Source organism: Tetrao urogallus (genome assembly GCF_951394365.1).
Source record: "Tetrao urogallus genome assembly, chromosome: 1".
Classification (NCBI taxonomy): Eukaryota; Metazoa; Chordata; class Aves; order Galliformes; family Phasianidae; genus Tetrao; species Tetrao urogallus.
In genome coordinates, this window is record NC_136813.1 from 116587749 (window position 1) to 116607409 (window position 19661).

Consider the following 19661-nt stretch of genomic DNA (forward strand, 5'->3'; position numbering starts at 1 on the left):
CATTAGTCTCTACAGTTTTCCTTACCTGAAAACAATGAAATTTTTCCACCTGCTCCATTTTGTGTTAGTATAATTCTTTGGTTATTAATATGTGTGAGGTTGTTGTTTGTTTGTTTGTTTTGTTTTGTGTCCATCCCCAAACCTGGGCTGTCTTGCATGTTATCACACTACTGCCAGCTGCTGAGTATGGGTGTGTTCCTTCAGCTATCTTGTTGCATGCTTCATTCTCTGGCCTGGTATTTCTCACGTTCTTGCTTTTACAGTTGATGTTATCCTGACCTTGAATAATGTATTTGTTTCCTTAAAACGCCTAATTCTGTTCCTAGTGATACAGCACTTATCCAGCCTCTAGTGAATTTTGCTTCAGGTAAATTCCCTTTAGTATGGAGCAATACTTTAAGACTAAACAAATGGAGAGACTTGTGGCAGGTGACTCCTACTACTGTTCCCCTCCCCCCCCTCCCCCCCAACTTTCTCTGTTCTAATAATTCAAAATCATATGAGATTCTTTGGGGTCTTACATTCCCATGTTACTTCTCAGGAAATGGGGAGTGGGGAAAGGAAGGGAGTCTTGAGTAGTGAATAATAAGGGCTGGGAGCAAATTGCTTTGGAGCCTTACTCCCTTTCTCTTCACCTGGTGTGAGGGAGGGATAAGGGAAGGCATGATGCATGGATTGCCCTGCCCCTAGCTTACACTATTAAATGTTTCTTGGCTTGCTTTTATGATCAGTGAGTTAAGAACTCTGAATAAACAGTGAAGTGAAAACGGCAGACTTGATTCAGGAATAAAAGTGCTTTTGCTTCCTTCAAGCACGTGCAGTGATGCACTCATTCACTGTAGAGTAAGCTCAGATTGCAGCACTGATCACTTCCATGCCTGCTTTCAGAAGTGCTAGGTAGGTACTACTGTGAGATACGTTCTGTGCTGAAACCACTGTGCTACAGAGAAGAGAAGGAAACAGTGATCCTCATGGATCTTTTCTGGGAGAAAAAGAATATGGCTGTTCTGACAGGTTAAAAACTTGACAAAAGCACACATACCTCTCAAAAATCCTCAAGTAGTACTAAATCCACTTCAGGCACATGGGTGCAGGGCTGTCTTGGTTCATTATAATCTTAACAGACATTCTTAAATGCTGTAGTAATGCTTTGATATTTACTGTACATAGAGGCATTACTTTTGGAGCAGCCTTATTTCATTCTATTGGCCCATGATGTCAGAAGCAGGTGTTGGTATGGCAGCAGAGACTGAGCCTTCCTGCCAATATTCTGTTACAGTTTGTTACTGTGTGACACATGGCAGCTGAAGGGCAGTCAGACAAAATGGCATCTAAAATGGAAGGTGCTTATGAAGCAAAGGTAGGTCACTGAATTCCTCCTTAGGGGGGAAAAAAGTGGCACCCACTGGCATTCATTGATGCTCGCTAAACCCTTACAGAGACCAAACACTGAATGTTAGGACAGTTTGTGTGTTTCAGCAACAGCAACATAAAAGACAAGCACATTCTGGATAGCCATACACAGCACGTATGGAATTGCAGTCAGATATTCAACTCAAAAATTTGACTGTATCTCATTACTAGGCTTATCTTAACACTAAAAAAAATATATCCCTTGCCTTACAGTTATGTCCTGTTCATGTCATTATTTTTGGTGGTACGTACATAAAGGCATAGGAAGTATAAAATAAGATCAAGTCTCTGATGAGCACCTTGAGAATTGTGACCACTTCCATTGAACCAGACATTGATGCCTTGCTTTCACAAAAACAAGGTCAAATGTCCAACTAGTTTTGCTTTTGTTCTCCTTTTTTTAATGTTTTAATAAGTAAATATATAAGTGAATATATAAATAAGTTTTATTATATATATATATAGGCTATATTTTTAATATGATGCTTAAGAAAATTTCTCTTCATTCAGCAAGGCCCAAGCATGGTCTAATCATTTTACAGTAAATCGTTTGTTGTTGTAAAGCTTGCCATAAAGGCTGAGAAAACCAGTTCTACGTGCATGCTTATTTCATGCAAGGACATGTGCTTCAGACTCCTTAGAATGTTCAAATGAAATTCACGATCTGGATACTAAGAGTTGTAGTGACCTTAGTTGTAGAGTAACAGCCTTGAATTCTTCAATTTGTAGATCCCTGGAAACTTTCAAAGATGATTAAGAGCTATACAAGTAAATTTGGTTTGGCTGTTCAGAAAGTCTATTTGCAAATTCTGAGTTTAAGTCTTAGATGTTGTCCTTTCTATTGGTCTAGCTTTTTTTCATCTGTAAAACCAGTTGGCCCTCAGCATCACTGTAAAGTTGTAGCAAGGAAGTATCTGTTCTGAGATGCTAATACATGGCTGGGGAAAAGCAGTCATACCAGCCAAAAGGGTGGTGAGAACTGGAAAGCACCAGTACTGAAAGAAATAAATATTCTAACCAGAGCTTTAGGCTATATTTCAACAAGGAGTGAGATGCCTAAGTAAGTGAAATGCAGAGGCCCCACAGGCCCTTCTCAATTCTGCTTTATTTTGTCATTACAGGCTTTTTGGATGAGACAGCACATGGCTTAGTTTGCTACTGCTTGGATAGTTAATTCTTGAGCATCCACCCTTACCTTGAAGACGAGTTAGGTAGCTAACTATGATCTGTAAATCTTGTTGTGATGAGCACTGTCTTTATTCATGCAATATGAATTAGCATTAACTAATTCTAGTGTCTCTCCAGATCTGCGTCTAAAACAGCTAACAACAAAGTTCAGCTGATTTGTGACTTGCTTATGAAATGTTACCATCAGAAGGTTAGGAAAGAATAGCTAAGGAAAAAATTCCTTATTCCTGCTATATTTGGGCACATAGATTGGCAGTGCACCAGTGCCAACTTCTCTTGCTTTTGTGGCTGTTGCACGGAAGCATGCTTTTCTGTAGAATACAGCCCAGGAAGCACTTGTGTATAACTGCTGTAAGGGCTGAAATCACATAAGTAGAGTTCACTGCAAGTGAGCGTAAAGCTTAACTGTTACTGACACTTTTCTTTACATAAATATTCCATGATGGATGATAGAGATGTCAGCCCAGCAATCTTGATTACTGTTTAAGTTATGTGAACACTAGATGAAGGTGTTGATCCACCACCTTTTTATTTTTGTAAGTTAAATTTGTATTCCATACCCCTGTGACAGGACATCAGTTGGTTTCCGTTGCAGATCTAAGATATCTAACTGGGCTGAAATGTGGAAGATGGTGAGAATGCGTGAAACAAAACTCACTCTTCCTTCAAGTTCATTATCAATAAATCTCAAAAAAAAAAAAAAAAAAAAAATTGTTAGTAGAAAAAGACAAGTATAATAATCTTGTCCCTATTCTGGTGCATCTCCCCAAGTCCCGTGCAGTTATCATTATGCAGCTGAGAAGAAAGGTTTAGAGAGGAAGAGGCAGTTTAGTCTACTAAGGTAGCCAGATTCTCCATGTTCTACTTCCTCACAGTTCTAATCTGCAGTGTCTTGTTCTCTTCCCAACTTCTCTCCCTACCCCTCGTCATAGGTGGGTGTTTGTTGGGCATGTGGTTACTAGGGTAAGAACTTCCACAAGTAAGAAAAAGGATGACCAAAAAAATTACACCACACAATCATAAAATTCAGTAAATCTCTGCACTACATGAGCAGTTAAAAGACTTGTGACACTTAAAAAAAAAAAAAAAAAAAAAAAAAAAAAAGTAAGTTCTTAATGCAGATTTAAAAAATGGAGGTGATGCAGTCAAGGTACTAAAGTGAAAACAGGCCATGAAGGTCCTCCAAGGAGTGATCAAATTGCTATTTTGCCCTACGTTGGCTGGAATGAGGACCTATCTTCTGCAACAAAAGTCAAGAATGTAGTTCAAACTTTCCATCTGCCTCTAGAAACAGTAGGTATAAATGGGGGTAGGGAGGGCAAGTTGACATTACTTTAGGGTGCTATTACTTGCTATGTTGCTGCTTGCTGTAAATCAGCCTGTTAACATAATGATTTTAATGGAAACTTACATGGTTTTCCAGCTTAGATAAAATATTTATGAATTAACTGCAAGCCACAAGGTGGTGCTCTTAGCCTGCATCTTGACTACAAGGGAAATTTTTTACTATTCCTTTTTAATAACATATAGAAGGAACATAGGGAGAAAGGCATGTTTTATAATAAGATCAATTTGGTTTCAGCAGCAATCCCACAGACTGTACCACACAAAGTGTAGTTTATAACTGAACATTTTTTTCTTACCTTCAGAGAATTTCAAGAGAATAAACTTTCTGGGACAGTCAATTCAAATAAATGGCTGAAATTCCAAGGAAATATAATGGAGAAAAAAAAAATTACAGATGAGCTACCTAATAAAAAAATTCTGTTGATGAACACCTGGTAGGTAATCTCACATCAAACTAGCATGATGAATCTGCAAGTCTAAAATTGTTAATTTGGTAAAAAATGAATTATTTACTTTTCCTTGAAAGGCACATTGGTGTAGTTGTGTACTGCATACCCTCCCCTTCTCCCTCCACTCAATTTGTTTATGAATCAAAGATTTCCACATAGGCATACTGACTGTGAAGTGAGTGTGATCTTCCAGGAAAAACAAAAAAAAACAAAAAAAAAAACACTTATAGCATCTTAAGTTCTGTATGCACATACACTATACAAGGTGAGCATAATAAAAATTAGAAACATAGTTACCTTTTATCTTCAACAGTATTAATATATCATAAAAATATTTCCATAAATGTAAACACATGCATAGTTCTTAGTAAGGTAAACAGCAATTCCATGGTGTTTATGAAAACTCCATGCCTGGAATACAAAAAAACTGGAGACTTTCCAAGCGATACAGTTCTGCCAGCATGACTAAATTCAACTTATTCCTTTTTTTGCTCTTCACCTTTAGATTCTCTTAGCACTTCTTGCCATTTTTTCTCCATTTCTTCTCTGCAGTTCAGGAAGGCCTCTTCCAAGCGCCTCATGGAATTGGCCAGGTCAGGGTTGGTACGCATTACTACCATGTCATATGCCATCCAGGTTGCCTGAACTATAAACACAAGAAATACTACCAAGCCAGAAATCTTGGCTAAAAACACAGGGGGTGATAAAACAAAAAAAATAAAATACATTAATTATTATCAGTTCAGATTTTATGTTAGAGGAAGCCTGACATACAACAGAAGAAGCTGCCCACAATAATGCTCAAAATTAATAGATATAATAAATCTGATATTATTTCCTTATAAATGTCTCAAAATACTTCAGTATGGAAGTATACGGATGTATACACTGTAAAGTACGAAAGGGTGATGGACATTTTTACCTACAGTTTACAACAAAGTGAGTAATTAAAAAGAAAGGCACTACAGGCTTTTTTAAAATAAATGAACTGAACCAAAGAATTCCCACCAGATCAGTAATGTTGAGGAAGAGGAAAGCAGTGAGGAAGAGGAGAAGTAAGAAGGCCACAGAATGGAGATGAAAAACTATTAAGAACAGTGAAACTAATGAGATCAATTCAGAAAAAAATAAGTATCTGATAAAGCAGAGGAAATTATTTTTGTATTTATTGATATTTTCCTTCTGTTTTATCATAAATGGACTGTTCTTTTTTTTTTACCAAAAATTGCAAGTTGCCACTAATTGCAAGTTGTTTACTTATTCCTTTCCATCTATTCATGTTGGTTGCATATAGTTTCTGATAGAACTGCTGCAGAAAATAAAGAAGAATATGCAGTCCCCTCCATAGGTAAGGGACTAAGATTAAATTTGCAAAGGAATCTTCCATGTGACTAATAAATTAAATATCACACACTAACTTGAGTTACTGCACATTCCACCATTTTTCAAAATTAAATTTCATTTTATGTTTTTATCTCTTTTAATTGATAGTTACATGCCTTAATATTATTTCTGTTCTCAGCCACCACTCTGAACCAAGCATGTTCTACTAACTAGTTTGATTGCTTGCACTCCTCTCAATTCAGGGCATTAGCTGATGGTGATTTTTCCCACTTACGTTTCTATGACATGGGAAAGTTCATAGCAATAAATATAAATAATACATCTTCAATGTCTTCACTCTAGTAAACAAATCCATATTGTCTTAATAAAGACCTTTACCTGTCAGTTTTTCCATTTCCTCCAGAAGTTTTTCTAGGTCTCTGTTCAGGTCCTCTATCATCTTCAGCATATTGTCATAGTTTCTCTCTTGAGGTTCTTGTCTGGCCATCTACAAGGAAAGCAGGTGTTTTATAATTTATTTTACTTTAAGGTGAGTTGATTTTCCCTGTTGAGGGAAAGCAGTATTGCAGTACAATTTATTATTTAAAATATACACAATTCTCAATTTAGATATGAATTCATTAAGAATTTGATCTGAAAGTAACCAGTTAACAACTGTCTGTTGCATACTACTTTCAATTCATTTTGAAACCATTTTCAGTGGTTCAGAGAGAATTACTCTCAAGATGCTGTATTTGTGCCAAGTAATGATTTTAGTATCTGCATCAAAGAAATCATTAGACAATTTCATCTACTGTTCTGCTACAGTTGTCTTAAAGCCTCTCTCTCAAATATTCTGACACAGGGCAATCCCTGATTTCCAACGTGAGCTGTAAAACCCCCACTCATGTCCAGTATTTCACACACACACGGTAGCACCAGATAACTGCACATCTTAAATTCTGTAACTGTATATGCAGCTAAGCTGTGGGAGCAACCTCAGCTTAAATTTACTGAAAGCAAAATAGATAGACTCAACCTCATCACTGAGTTTCAGAACCTCGGTATTATCTAAACAATGAGACCTTGCTTTTATTTCCTTTCCTGAAAACAAGGGATGGGGTGACACTATGGAAAGAGCTCCACTGTGGTAATTACATCACGCAGTTGGCAAAGTTTTTGTCAGTTTTCTTTTAAATACATGTAATTGTTCGAATACTGTCAGAGGGTACCCACTTTCAGGTTTTTATTGTAGATAAATGTGGAAGAAATGCCACGAGTTACAGTGGATTTAAAGCACTTAAAGCACTTCAGATGAACGTCAAGCCTCATCGGGGTGCTTCGTGTTCAGTCTTACTAAGTAACCGCGCGCCGACAAAGTCAGGGCGCCAAGAGTCTTAATAAAGCGGCCACGGTCCCGATTTCACCAGGACCTTCAGCCGGCACGGTGGCTGCAGGGCTCGTGGCTGCCAGCGCCGCTGCGAGGCCGGCCGAACACCCTTCAAGCAACAGCACACCGCCCGGACAGAAGGCAAAGAGCCGGCTTTGCAGATCCCTGCACCTTTACGTTCACGCTCCGGCCCGTACCGCCTCTCCCTCGACCCCTCCGCAACCGACACGGCCGCCGCCCCGCCGCCGCCCAACCGATCCCCTGGGTTCCTCCCCACCCCTCCGAAGTCGCGTGCGCAGCGCGGTTCCCTCATGAGCCTAGCAGCAGGGACGGGCGGGAACGGGACACGAGAAAATGCTGTTCTGCCCTTCCTGTTCGCTCGTGCCTGCTCTGCCCTCGAGCTCACCGCCTCGGTTAATCTTCTGTTTCACGACAAGAAACACTTCGACGGGCAGTTAGGCGGCCGTGGGAAAGGAAGGGGAAGGACGCGGGGCTGGAAGTGGCGGTGCGGCCGGCCAGGTGTGACCCGGCGCCGCTACGGGAGGGTGCTCGCCGGTTCTAGCAGCGTCCTGTCCGCCCAGCCTTCCTTCCAGCGCGGTCGCAGCCGGCCCCGGGCCGCGTCAGAGCGGGCGACTCAGCGGGCCCCCGCCGCGGTGCTCCCTGGCTATGGCCTCCGGTGCGGGCCTGGCCCGCTGCCTGCTGCGTGGTGCCTCGTCCCCGGCCTGCCACGAAACATAAGTGCTGCAGGAGGCCGGAGAGCAGGAGGTAATCCCCCCTTACCTGTCTGCGGTTCCCCGGTTCCCACAGCCCTACATCCCCCGATGCTGGCGTCCTTCAGCCGCCCTGCCGCTCCGGGCCGGGGACCCCGAACTGTTGCCGTGAGAGATCTGAAAATAGGTGCCAAGTGATGCCTCAAGCACAAACTCTCGAAGTTGGATGCGTCTGCTTTCTTTCCTACAGAGGTACACCTGCCCGTCATGATCTTTGTCTTTACAGTTATTGGAGAAGGTATTTGCAGGGCTAGGCAAAGAAGGGCAAGAAATTTTACAATGGCTGAGAAATGAGGCACAAAGTTTGTCTGATTTGTTGATAATAGGCATTAAGTGGTATATAGGAGGCTGAGGGTCACATCCCTTTGAATGGCTCGCATCCCTGGTCATGTCCTATTCTCTATTCATATCCAAGCCTTACTATCTGCTTCTACTAGTATCCAAACCTTAAACTGCCCTCGTTTTTAAATAATGGAGTATATTGGTATTTTAATTATGTGTGAAACTTTCACTCATCTCTTGTTACCACTGCTCATTTCACTGCCAGCTATTACTTATTGTACACCATAAGTAGCTAGTTTGAATATTGCACTCCATCCCTATACAAGAAAACTGGAATTTATCACAAAGTACTGTGTTGCTAAAATTTTGCAAGGTGTTGAAAGTAGGCAAAATCTTTCAAAACATATGAAAGAAAAGATAATACTTGGCTAACTAAGTTCTTGTATTGCTGGAGGCAATAGAAAGCATTGTGAGAAACACCATTTTATGTTGTTTCGAACTTTAGTTTCCCTAAGCAGTCCCACTGCCGGCTGTCTGAGGCACAGTGCTCACTAATGGATCCTTTGTTTGAAGTGGCACAGCCATTCTGATGTTTTCTGGCACCCCAGCTTCTGAATTCTCTGCCACTAAGAAGTCTCTCAGATGCAGCCGCTTATGTATATGTGTGTGTTTGAATGTTCTTAGGAAAGTCGCACTTGCTCTGGTATTGTTGTTATTTAATATTGCTCCCTTGCTCTGTGAAAATCTGGGCAAGCATTCTGCGTTCATGCAGTAATTTGTTCATGCCTTTAATTCTAGTAGCTTAGTTATAGCTATTATAGCTATAGCTATAGCTATATATATATATATATATATATATATATATAGCTATATAGTTGTTGCTAGTGTATAATACTATCCAGACTAAAATCCATTTGCAGTGACACTGGTAGACAGGAAAATGTTCAGTTTCAGAGTGTCTGATTTATTTGTCATTCTTATTGACTGTTCTTTAGGGCACAGTGATGTGTTAGAAAGTGAACTGCAGGTCAAAAATGCACTATTAAATGGAATAGTTCTTGAACATATTTTTATGTAACAGTGTTTCATAAAACTTTTGTGATATGTACTTTTTAGTTCTAGTAAGGTCTCTGTGATCAACCTTTCTGGGAGAGAGGTGGCTCCTCTACTTCTTTTTGTGTGAAGTGGTGCAATTTATTCAATACTTATACTGGGTGCTTAAGTTAAATATGTTCAACAACTTCAAGGTTTTGACAACCGGAACCATTTATTCTCACTTGGAAATGTGAACAATGAAAATGCAGTGGCAAAACCCAGGAACTTAAGAGGAGCGTTTATATGTCTAACAGAAAGAATAAAATAGAAAGAGAATAAGGTCAGATTAACAGAAGAATATGTATACATATTCTCAGGAACCTGGTTGCTAAGGTAATTAACACCCGGAAACTACACAAAGCTAATGGAAGTGCAAGTGATACGTGATGCACCTACTTTCCAGTCTTACCAGTTCATCTGTTGCCCTTGGAGTCCTGGAAAGAACTCGATGGGATAACTGGATAAGCACTGATTTTGGGATGCCAAAGAGCAGATCCTTTCAGAAGAAACTTGCTTTCTGGACAGTTACTTGGAGTTTGCTGAGTTTTGTGACTTTTCAGCCACAAGATAAGCTGTGTGGTTTTAACAGTGTCTTCAGGTAGGAAAAAGACTGAGTGTTTTGTGGCTGCATTTGCCATCAGACACCAAAGTGCATTGTAGAGATTACTGAGCAGTTGTGTGTGGATGGGATGGTTGTTTCATATACTGTAGATGTCTCAGAGATAGAGAGGACATTTTTGTTAACAGAACTGCCACTCCACCAATTTCAGTGCACCTAATCATACTTGCATAAGGAAAAACAGAGGAAAGAACACAAATATTTAAACAGGCAGTGTTCTCTTTAGGGATGTGCACAGACAAAATAAATAACTTATAACAGAAGTTTACATTTAACGGGATGAAATATGACAGTAAATGTCTGCTGTCCCTTAACCGAACAGGAGGAAGGGTTTATGGACTAGTGAAGAAGACTAGTCTGAGACCTGAACTCTGAACTGTTTAAATATCTTCTCCGACCAGTCTGACTGGGAGCACAGCAGAAAGATTAACTAGGGAAACAAAAAGGAAACAAAAAGCAGTGGGGGTTGCTACCTTTGCATATGCGTACCTTGAATATTAACCCCTTGCATATCCCACTTTTTTTTTCTTCCTGCAGATGGGGTCTTTAGAAAACTGGGGAAGAAGGAGTGAAAGGAGGAATACTATCAGTTATTGTATTTTGAAAGCCTAATCCCTAAATAGGAATCAGGTTCCTCTGAAGAGATTCCCCCAGCTGCCTTTACAAAAGGAGTCTGTGGAAAGCAACATATTTCAGTAAATAACACACATAAAAGAGGAAATGTCATTTTCAATGTAGCCACTTATTAAACAGGAATGGGTTATAGGACAGATCCTGTGCATCTTCATGGAAAAAATAACAGTTGATGCAGGTTAGCACCAGAAAAAGAGGATGACAGAAGCCAGAGCCTGAGCTTGAAATTTGCAGCTGTAGTGATCTTTGTAACTGAAGTAAATGCTCTGTCTGGAACATGGGTCTCCATCTTCCTGAATTCTTGGGCTGCACTGTGTGAAGAGGAATTGTCTTGGACAATATATAAAATACATAATGTAGCTAATGTATTTAAATACTTATTTTGTGTTTTTAAATATTTTTTATTAAAGCATTAAAAAAGGAGAGCAACAGAAACATGAAATCAGTGGGATATTTGACCTTGGTTTTGTGAAAATAGTGCATCAATGTCTGTCTGATTCAGTGAAAGAAGTTGCAATACTTAGTGAGGTCTCAAGGTGCTCGTCAGAGAGTTTTGATCTAATTGTGCCCTTCCAGTACTTCAGCCTTGAAAACAGTTGTTCACAAATGTATGTACTGCCAAAAGAAAAAAAAAAAATTGCTGACAAAAAGTAAAGCGTTATTGTTAAGTGAGGGATATTTTTCTCTGATAAGTTAGATCTCAGCATTTTATCCCAACTCAGCCACCTTCCTTCAGAAAAGCAAAAGATGCCCCCATAATCAGCATCCATACTTCGAAGGAATTCCTAGAACTGGTTCAATCCTTTGGCCATCGTGAAATTCACAGCTTTGCTGATGATTTTCATGACTTCATTGATTTTGAAAGCTTTGCATGTAAATTTTCTTGTTGAACGATGCAGCACCATTTCATCAAACATGAGTTGCTGACAGCAGTTGCATCGCCTTCCAGTAACTTTTGTAAGTCCCCCTTTTTTAGCACTTGTCACCGGGGCACCATCAGTATCTGTACCAGACATGTTGACAAAGGTTAAAGAAAACTGCTCTAATGTAATTAAAGTAAATGCAGTAAATAAATAATTTCTTCAGTGACATTATACTTGTTATCAGTACCTCTCTTGAAAATGGCAAGCTGAGCCGTGCCTGCAGCATCAGTACTTTCATGTGTCACCAAAGCATAAGATTTGAAATTACCAGCTTCACTCTCCAAATTTCTTTTAACAGTTTCTTGTTTCTTCAGTTTGTTTGGCTATGGTCCAGTGTGACAAACTGATTCTAGAAAGATTTGCTTTTTTATAAAGACACATTATATCTGCCATGCTTTTCATATGTTGCTTATTAAACTCATTGTCAGTAAATGGTTTTGATTTTTTTTTTTATTTTTTTTTTTATTTTATTTTATTTTTTTTTTTTGCATTCAGATTCCCTACCACATAACTAGCTTTTACAATAGAGTCCATTTGAGTTGTTTGGTTTTATGCTAAGGGATCGGTGTGCACCCAGAGCCCAGTCAGAACATTTAGAGGGGAATAGCCACCACCCTGATGGCATGGGGCAGGGAGCGGGCTGCATTGTGAGCTGTACTGGGCCACATGCAGGATGAGGGCCACAGGTTGGATGTGTGCAGTCTAGGGGATTTCTCTTCTCTTTTTTCAGGAGGCAAAACTCCACATCACTGCACTATTCATTAATACTGTTCTGCTCACTTCTGTCAGCCTATGTAGAGATCGAACAATGAAGAGATACAGTCCCAGTATTCACCATTTTGCACACTTAGACATTTAATACCAGAGAGAAGCTTGGGATGTTCTGCTCTGCAGGTATATTGATATATGGTCATTCTTGCAGATAAATTATCTATTGTGTTTCAGTATGTAACTTGACCTCTCTACCTCAGTCTTCCCTAAATGAATTAATGTACACAGCACCAAAGTATTACTACAAATAGGAATGGTTTGCTCAAGGAGTTGGTAGAGATCATATCATCTTCATGTCCTCAAAGCTATCCGTGGCATACTATTGACTATAAAATGAACTTTGTCTCTCAGTGTTAGGTCTCATGTTGTTTCCTCTTGTAATACAACAACTTTCCACTTGTGTGATATAGGTAAGCAAATAATCTTGTAGAGGCTTGTTTAACCAGGAGTCAGAAATCTGAAACATGAGATTTTTCAGTGATAGGCAGAGGCAGTCTTTGAGCTGATGTGGGGAGCCTGCAATCAAGCAGCTGGCATTTAAATACAGTGGTTGCCTGGAAGAAAGTCCCCAGGGCAGAAATGCTGAGAAAATGAAATGCAGTAAGGAGTACACCTCACAAATTATTCAGGATTGAGAGCATTAGCAGAGCTGAACAATGTCCTCAGGCACATATTAACAGGACAACATCACAGGGCAAGTTCAAGAATATTGACAGATCTTGTTAGGGAGCTCAGGACAGATTTGAAGAGGTTTTGTAAGTGTGCATCCATGACGGGACTGTGTAGGGAGCTGCAGGCTGGGCTACTGGGAGGACGGGGAAAGAAGTGACAGCAGAGCTGAAAAATGAAAGCAGAATGCAATGGACAGCCTGAGCGGGAGGGATACAAGGGACGAGAATGTAAGAAAAACTTGCATTGCTGCTGTCTGTTCTGTCATGGTTTTTATTAATCTCTTCTCCCTTTGCTCATTGGCCTGTTCTCTATCATGCCATGTTCCTGTTAGAAAGCTTTTTCAGCGTCTGGGTATTTTAGGGATTTTATACCAATTTTCTGTTCCGATAACCCTTTTTTTTTTTCTTTTTTTTTTTTCCCCTCTAAACGTGAAACATTAATATGGAGAGCATGGTTTCCATTTGTTATGTTATCCCTCCTGGTTTGTTGTTTATCTGCCTTTCAAATTACACTCCAGGTTCCCACCGAAGGAGTCTTTGCCTTGCTCAGCTCTCATCAGCCAGATGGGTCCGTTTCCTGGGTTTGTCCCTGCCTGTCAACTCATGTGTTAGACTTACGATCTTTCTGGGGAGAAAACTGAAAGGAACTTGAGGAGTAAAGAACTGAAGCTGGGCGGGTCTGGGGCAGGGAAATGAGTGAGAAGGAAGTTAGTCATAAGAAATACAGCAGCACGAAGTAATTGTATTGAGTGGCCTTGGACAAACAAGGAAACATGTAAGCTTCAGAAAGAGTACTGCATGGCAAGAGAAGTGGTGTAATTCAGGTGAGAGAAAACGCTGTTGGAAGATTAGCTAATGAATATTTACATATCTGAAAAGACTTTTATTAACATTAATTTGCCCTAAACTAGGATATAACTGCACCATAAAGTCTATATGCCTCTGTATGTATATGTATCTGCATCTGTGCTTACTGACTGTATTAAGAAGTTACTGATATAGTAATACATTTCTGTGAGGGGGAGGAGGAGAGAAAGAAACTGAGATCTCCCTATTTGCAGGTTGGTGTAGTGAAATAACTCCCAAACACATTTTGAACAGGGAGAAAATAGTGAAGGAAGTAAGTTCAATTTAAAATTAATCTCAGTTCACCAGTGATGCAGTGCCTGTCTATATAAGTAAGTACATTCAGTGCTTGATGAAGTGATATGTGTCGGGGAATTGATTCAGAATTAATTGGCATTCGATTCCTTCATTGTTACTTGATTGTAAGGATGGCAAATAATCTATCTAGCTATTTCTGTGTATTTATATGTTTTCATATCTCTGTGTGTACGCGCACGCTATTGATTAAATTGTAAACAACATCTCTGTTAAACGGACCAAGAATCATCTAAAAGTTAGGAACTTGTGAAGGTTTTAACATGGCTGTGCAACTGTAAAGGCAGATACAAATTGCGTTTCATAAGCCATTACACAGTAACATAATATGCCGTATTTTTATCAGCGGTGTTTTTCACAAGTGCTACCTATAGCTTTGGTCCTTCGAAAAACCCTTAACATTTTTTCTGTCCTGTCAGAGCTTTTGCTTTCACAGCATTACAGAGTATCAATATCAGATTTATAACTGTAAAAGGTTCATACTAGGGTTTTATACAGGTTCAGTTCTTGGGAGCACTGACAAAATCAGAGTTCAGTCAATCAAAAAGGTATAGCATGGGTGGCACTACTAAAAGTGGCCTTTGATTTTGAAATACAGAAAAGAAAGTCAAAGGGAAGAGTACGCTTGTGTCTGGCATCCAGACTTCTCGTATTCCTTCTCATTAGGGTCTTCAGGTTAATGTATGCATCTTTTTTCATTTATTTGTTTTTGTTTTTGTAATTCAAACTTTTATTCTGCAGACTATCTATGAGAAATAATATTTTTTGTGGCATCATTTAAGGAGGAATGTGATCAATATGATCAAGATGTATGTTAATATTTCAGAAAATATACTAGGTCTTGTCTGCATCAGAAAAAAATATTTTTCTTTAAATCACCACTCAGTTTCTGTGCTATTTCACAGTTCTGTAGTCAGAATTTTCTCAGGCTGCACAAATAAATTTGTGTTTTTTTGTGAAATTATCTAAGTTTAAACAAAGCTTAGCACCTTGAAATTTTGCATATCTCCATTGATGTAGTGCCAGTTTGAACTAACCTTTCTATAAAGGCACAGCAGTGCAGAGTGCTCTTCACTCACATTTCTCAGTGCAGTAGTGGCTGCTGACTTTGCTTGTTTTTAATTCTCCCTTGAAAAGGAGTCAGGTTTGCTGTAAGTAATTCACCAGCTCAGATTGCGGCACGGATTACGTTATTTGCTGTTCTCCCCATGGTTTAGCTCTTCCAAACTTGTTGTCCTGATTTTCGTTCACTCCTTTATATGCTTTATTAGGAGCTAGCCTAGGTCTGATGTTCAGATACCACTTCTAATTTTGGATCAAGTAAAAATATTGAGTCAATAAATTATTTATTTAAAATACTATCTTCTTATAAAACATTATGGCTGCTAGCTGGCACACAAGGCAGTTGAAGTACCAAATCTTTATAGCTGAGGAACTATCAAAGCAAATACAGCAAGCTGCAGAATATTATTGGTAATCTCTGTGCAGGACAGTGGTGAGGCATTCCTGGTATATTAAGAATTGATCTGACCAGTGAGAATTTCCCAATCTGAACAGCTAGAGATGCTGCTCAGACTAAGCAGCTCAGAGGTTCCCTAAGGTGAATGATGAGATGGCTCAGTGGGTCAGGAAAAACTTGCAAAGTTGCCACAATCTTCCAGGCTACTGGAGAAATTGTCACTAAAGTCTTCTGAAAGCAGAAGGGACAGGACATGCAGTCTAACAGGTGCAAAGCCATAGACATATATCCTGGCATCAAGTTGTTAGATGTGAGACCTATCAGTTGTTTTTTTATTTGTTTTGGAAGCTACTGCTAAGCAGAATTGTCAGTGTTACAGGGAAGAAATGTATTTCACTGTTTGCTTTTCCATAGTGATTTTCTTTTGCAAATTTCACATTCAGTGTCTACAACTGCCAGGTTATCTGAAGCCCAGACACTGTGGTTTCACTGCCATTTTGGCATCTGCCATTTTCTAGTACTCCCCTCTCTTTCGGCTGCATGGCCTGAGCAGTGCACTTGCATATCATGTCTGTCTAGGCCACGTTCAAAGGTCATATAAAAGAGAAATAAAATAATAAAAGTAGGACAAAAGTGGTGACTGAAAAGGCATGAGATTATGGATCTGCTCCTGCAAGAAATTAAATAGAATCATAGAATCATAGAATGACCTGGGTTGAAAAGGCCTACAATGATCATCTAGTTTCAACCCCCCTGCTGTGTTCAGGGTCACCAACCAGCAGACCAGGCTGCCCAGAGCCACATCCAGCCTGGCCTTGAATGCCTCCAGGGATGGGGCATCCACAACCTCTGTGGGCAACCTGTTCCAGTGTGTCACCACCCTCTGCGTGAAAAACTTCCTCCTAATATCTAACCTAAACCTCCCCTGTCTCAGTTTAAAACCATTCCCCCTTGTCCTATCACTATCCACCCTTGTAAACAGTTGTACCCTCTCCTGTTTATACGCTCCCTTCAAGTACTAGAAGGCCACAATGAGGTCTCCCCAGAGCCATCTCTTTTCCAAGCTAAACAAAGCCAGTTCCCACAACCTTTCTTCATAGGAGAAGTGCTCCAGCCCTCTCATCATGTCAGTTCCCCTCCCCTGGAGCTGCTTCAAGAGCTCCATGTCATTCCTGTACTGGGGGTTCCAGCCTGGATGCAGAACTGCAGATGAGGCCTCACAAGAGCCAAGTAGAGGGCGACAATCACCTCCCTCTCCCTGCTGGTCATTGCTCTTTTAATGCAGCCCAGAACACAGTTGGCCTTCTGGGCTGCATGCACACACTGCTGGCTCATGTCCAGCTTCTCATCCACCAGGACCCTCAAGTCCTTCTCTGCAGGGCTGCTCTCAAGGAGTTCTTCACCCAGTTTGTATAAATACCTGGGATTGCCCATAGGCCCATTTCTCCAGCCTGTCCAGGTCCCTGGCTTCCCTTCCTTCCAGTGTATCGATTGCACCATTCAGCTTGGAGTCATCTGCAAACTTGCTGAGGGTGCACTCGATGCCATCATCTATGTCATTGATGAAGATGCTGAAGAGCACAAGTCCCAAGACCAACCCCTAAGGGACACCACTTGTGACTGGCCTCCACCCAGAGACAGAACCATTGATCACAACCCTTTGGCTGCATCCAGCCAACCAATCCCTACTCCATCAAACAGTCTGTCCTTCAAATCCATGCCTCTCCAATTTAGAGAGAAGGATGCAGTGAGGGACCATGTCAAAGGCTTTGCAGAAGTCCAGGTAGATGACATCCAGAGTCCTTTCCCCATCCACTGATGCTGTCACTCCATCATAGAAGACCACCAGATTGGTCAGGCAAGATCTGCCCTTGATGAAGCCATTCTGGCTGTCTTGGACGTGCCTTAACACAGCTCCTAGGAGGATCTGCTCCATGATCTTCCCAGGCACAGAGGGTGATGCTCTCCAGCCTGTAATTCCCCTGGTCTTCCTTTCTGCCTTTGTTAAAAATGAGAGTAATGTTTCCTTTTTTCCAGTCACTGGGGACTTCATCACAGCCATGATTTTTCAAACATGATGTAGAGTGGCTGGGCAACCACATCACCCATCTGTCTCCGAACCCTGGGATGGATATCATCCAGTCCCATGGACTTATATACATTCAGTTCCATGAGGAGGAATTGGACTTGGACTCGTTTCACTATTACAGTGGGATGGAATTCACTCCCCACACTTCACCTAGAGTTTCAGGGTCCTATCAGATATGGGAAACCTGACCACCCGTGAAGACTGAGGAAAAGCACTCATTGAGTACCTCAGCTTTTTGTATGTCAGAGGAAGCCAGCTCCCCATTACCCTTCATCAGAGGGGGAACACTCTCCTCGACTTGTCTCCTCCTGCCTACATACTAGAATCCCTTCTTGTTATCTTTCACATCCCTTACGAAGTCAAGTTCCGTCTGTGCCTTGGCTTTCCTAATCCTATCTCTACACATGCAGACAACAGCCCTGTATTCCTCCCAGGCTACACAACCCTGCTTCCACTTCCAGTACGTTTCCCTCTTTTCCCTCAGTTTTAGCTGCAGGTCCTTGCTCAGCCATGTCAGTCGCCTGCCTCCCCTGCTTGACTTCTGCTGGAGGATGGAGATGTGAGAGTACCCAAGTCCATGTACATTCTATCCTTTTCCAAAACTCTCAGAAGTAGGAAAAGAAAGCTACGCTTAACTAGTTATTAGGCACTGCACACTTCCCATGCCCTGTTTTCAGTCCAGATAGGGTTAATAAGCCCACCAGTATTTGGTTGATGCTGAGTCACAGTTGCATGCCCAGAGTGGGATGGGCACTCTGGCAGGGCATGTGGCCCAGCACAGCTCACAGTGCAACCTGCCCTCTGCCATCATGGCAGCAGGCAGCATAGTGAGCTGTTCCAGGTTTCATGTGTCCTGATGGCCATGGGTTGGACATGCCTGACTTTGGTAATATAGTGTCATTGCTGTCTAAGTAGTCCTAAGGGTTATTTTCCTGTGATGCCATCATGTCCCTTCATTCCTTTTTTTAAATCTGTGTACATATGTCTGAGAATGAAAAGAGTTAGGAACATTCCTCTTAGGGTGGCGCATGTGTTGCTTTGTCTGCATATGTTATAGCCAAGGTACTTTAACTTAGTCTGCTCGCTTCCAGAGCGTACCTGAAAAACTTAGAGTTATTATCATTAACTCACTGTGTAGCTACACTGCTAAAACTAACATTTTAAGAATTAAAGGAAAAAATATCCTTTCTGCAATATCTTAGAAAGCAGACATAGTCAGTTTTCTTCTTTCTACTACCTCTCTTATACAAGAAGTTTTCCTCTAAACTTTAAGCATGAGATCAAACTCGCTAATGTTTTATCTATCATCAACTTCTATAGAGCCATTTTAGTATTAATAAGTATCCCATGTTACTATTCATATTTGTCACAATTAATTTGAGTTAATTGCATAGCTGAGGGGGGGAGGGGGGAATGAAATACTTATGAGAAATAAGTCAAAGATTGTGGACAGTACTGTTTGGGAGGATGCTGAATCTTAAACCTTCAGCAAAGTTCATAAGAAACAGTAGCTAAATTATGTCTTGTCTTTCTGTCAGTCATCAGCATTCCCTACATTGATTCTCACAATTTAGAAATAGTACTCTAGGTTCTCTGCTGATGAAAATACCCTTGTAGCCCAGAAAGCCAACTGTATGCTGGGCTGAATCAAAAGATGCATGACCAGCAGATCAATGGAGTGATTCTGCCCCTCTACTCTGTGCTGGTGAGAGCTCCCCTGGAGCACTGTGTTTAGATGTGGAGTCCTCAGTGCAGGAGACACACAGACCTGTTGGAGCGCATCCAGAGAAGGGCCACAAAAGTGATACATGGAATGGAATGCCTCTATTACAAGGGCAGGCTGAGAGAGCTGGGTCTGTTCAGCCTGCAGAAGAGAAAGCTGCAAGGTGACCTGATAGTGACTTTTCAGGTATCTAAAGAGGAGCTACAGGAAAGAAGGGGACAGACTGTTTAGAAAGTCCGTGGTGATAGAACAAGGGGAAAATGGTTTTAAGCTCAGGAAGGGCTGATTTAGGTTAGATATAAGGGAAAAAAAGTCTTTAAGTCTTTTGAGTGTGGCAAGACACTGGAACAGGTTA

The 19661-nt window shown here is 40.8% G+C and overlaps 1 protein-coding gene across 1 annotated transcript; it reads right to left on the reverse strand.

Moving 5' to 3' along the window:
- Positions 1 to 4873: 4873 nt before the first annotated feature.
- SYCE3 (synaptonemal complex central element protein 3) lies at positions 4874 to 6228 on the reverse strand (the record flags this gene model as incomplete). Its single annotated transcript, XM_079541502.1, has 2 exons — positions 4874 to 5043; positions 6120 to 6228. The coding sequence occupies 2 exons, from the start codon at positions 6226 to 6228 to the stop codon at positions 4874 to 4876; spliced, it is 279 nt and encodes a 92-aa protein (XP_079397628.1).
- Between the last annotated feature and the right edge of the window lie 13433 nt (positions 6229 to 19661).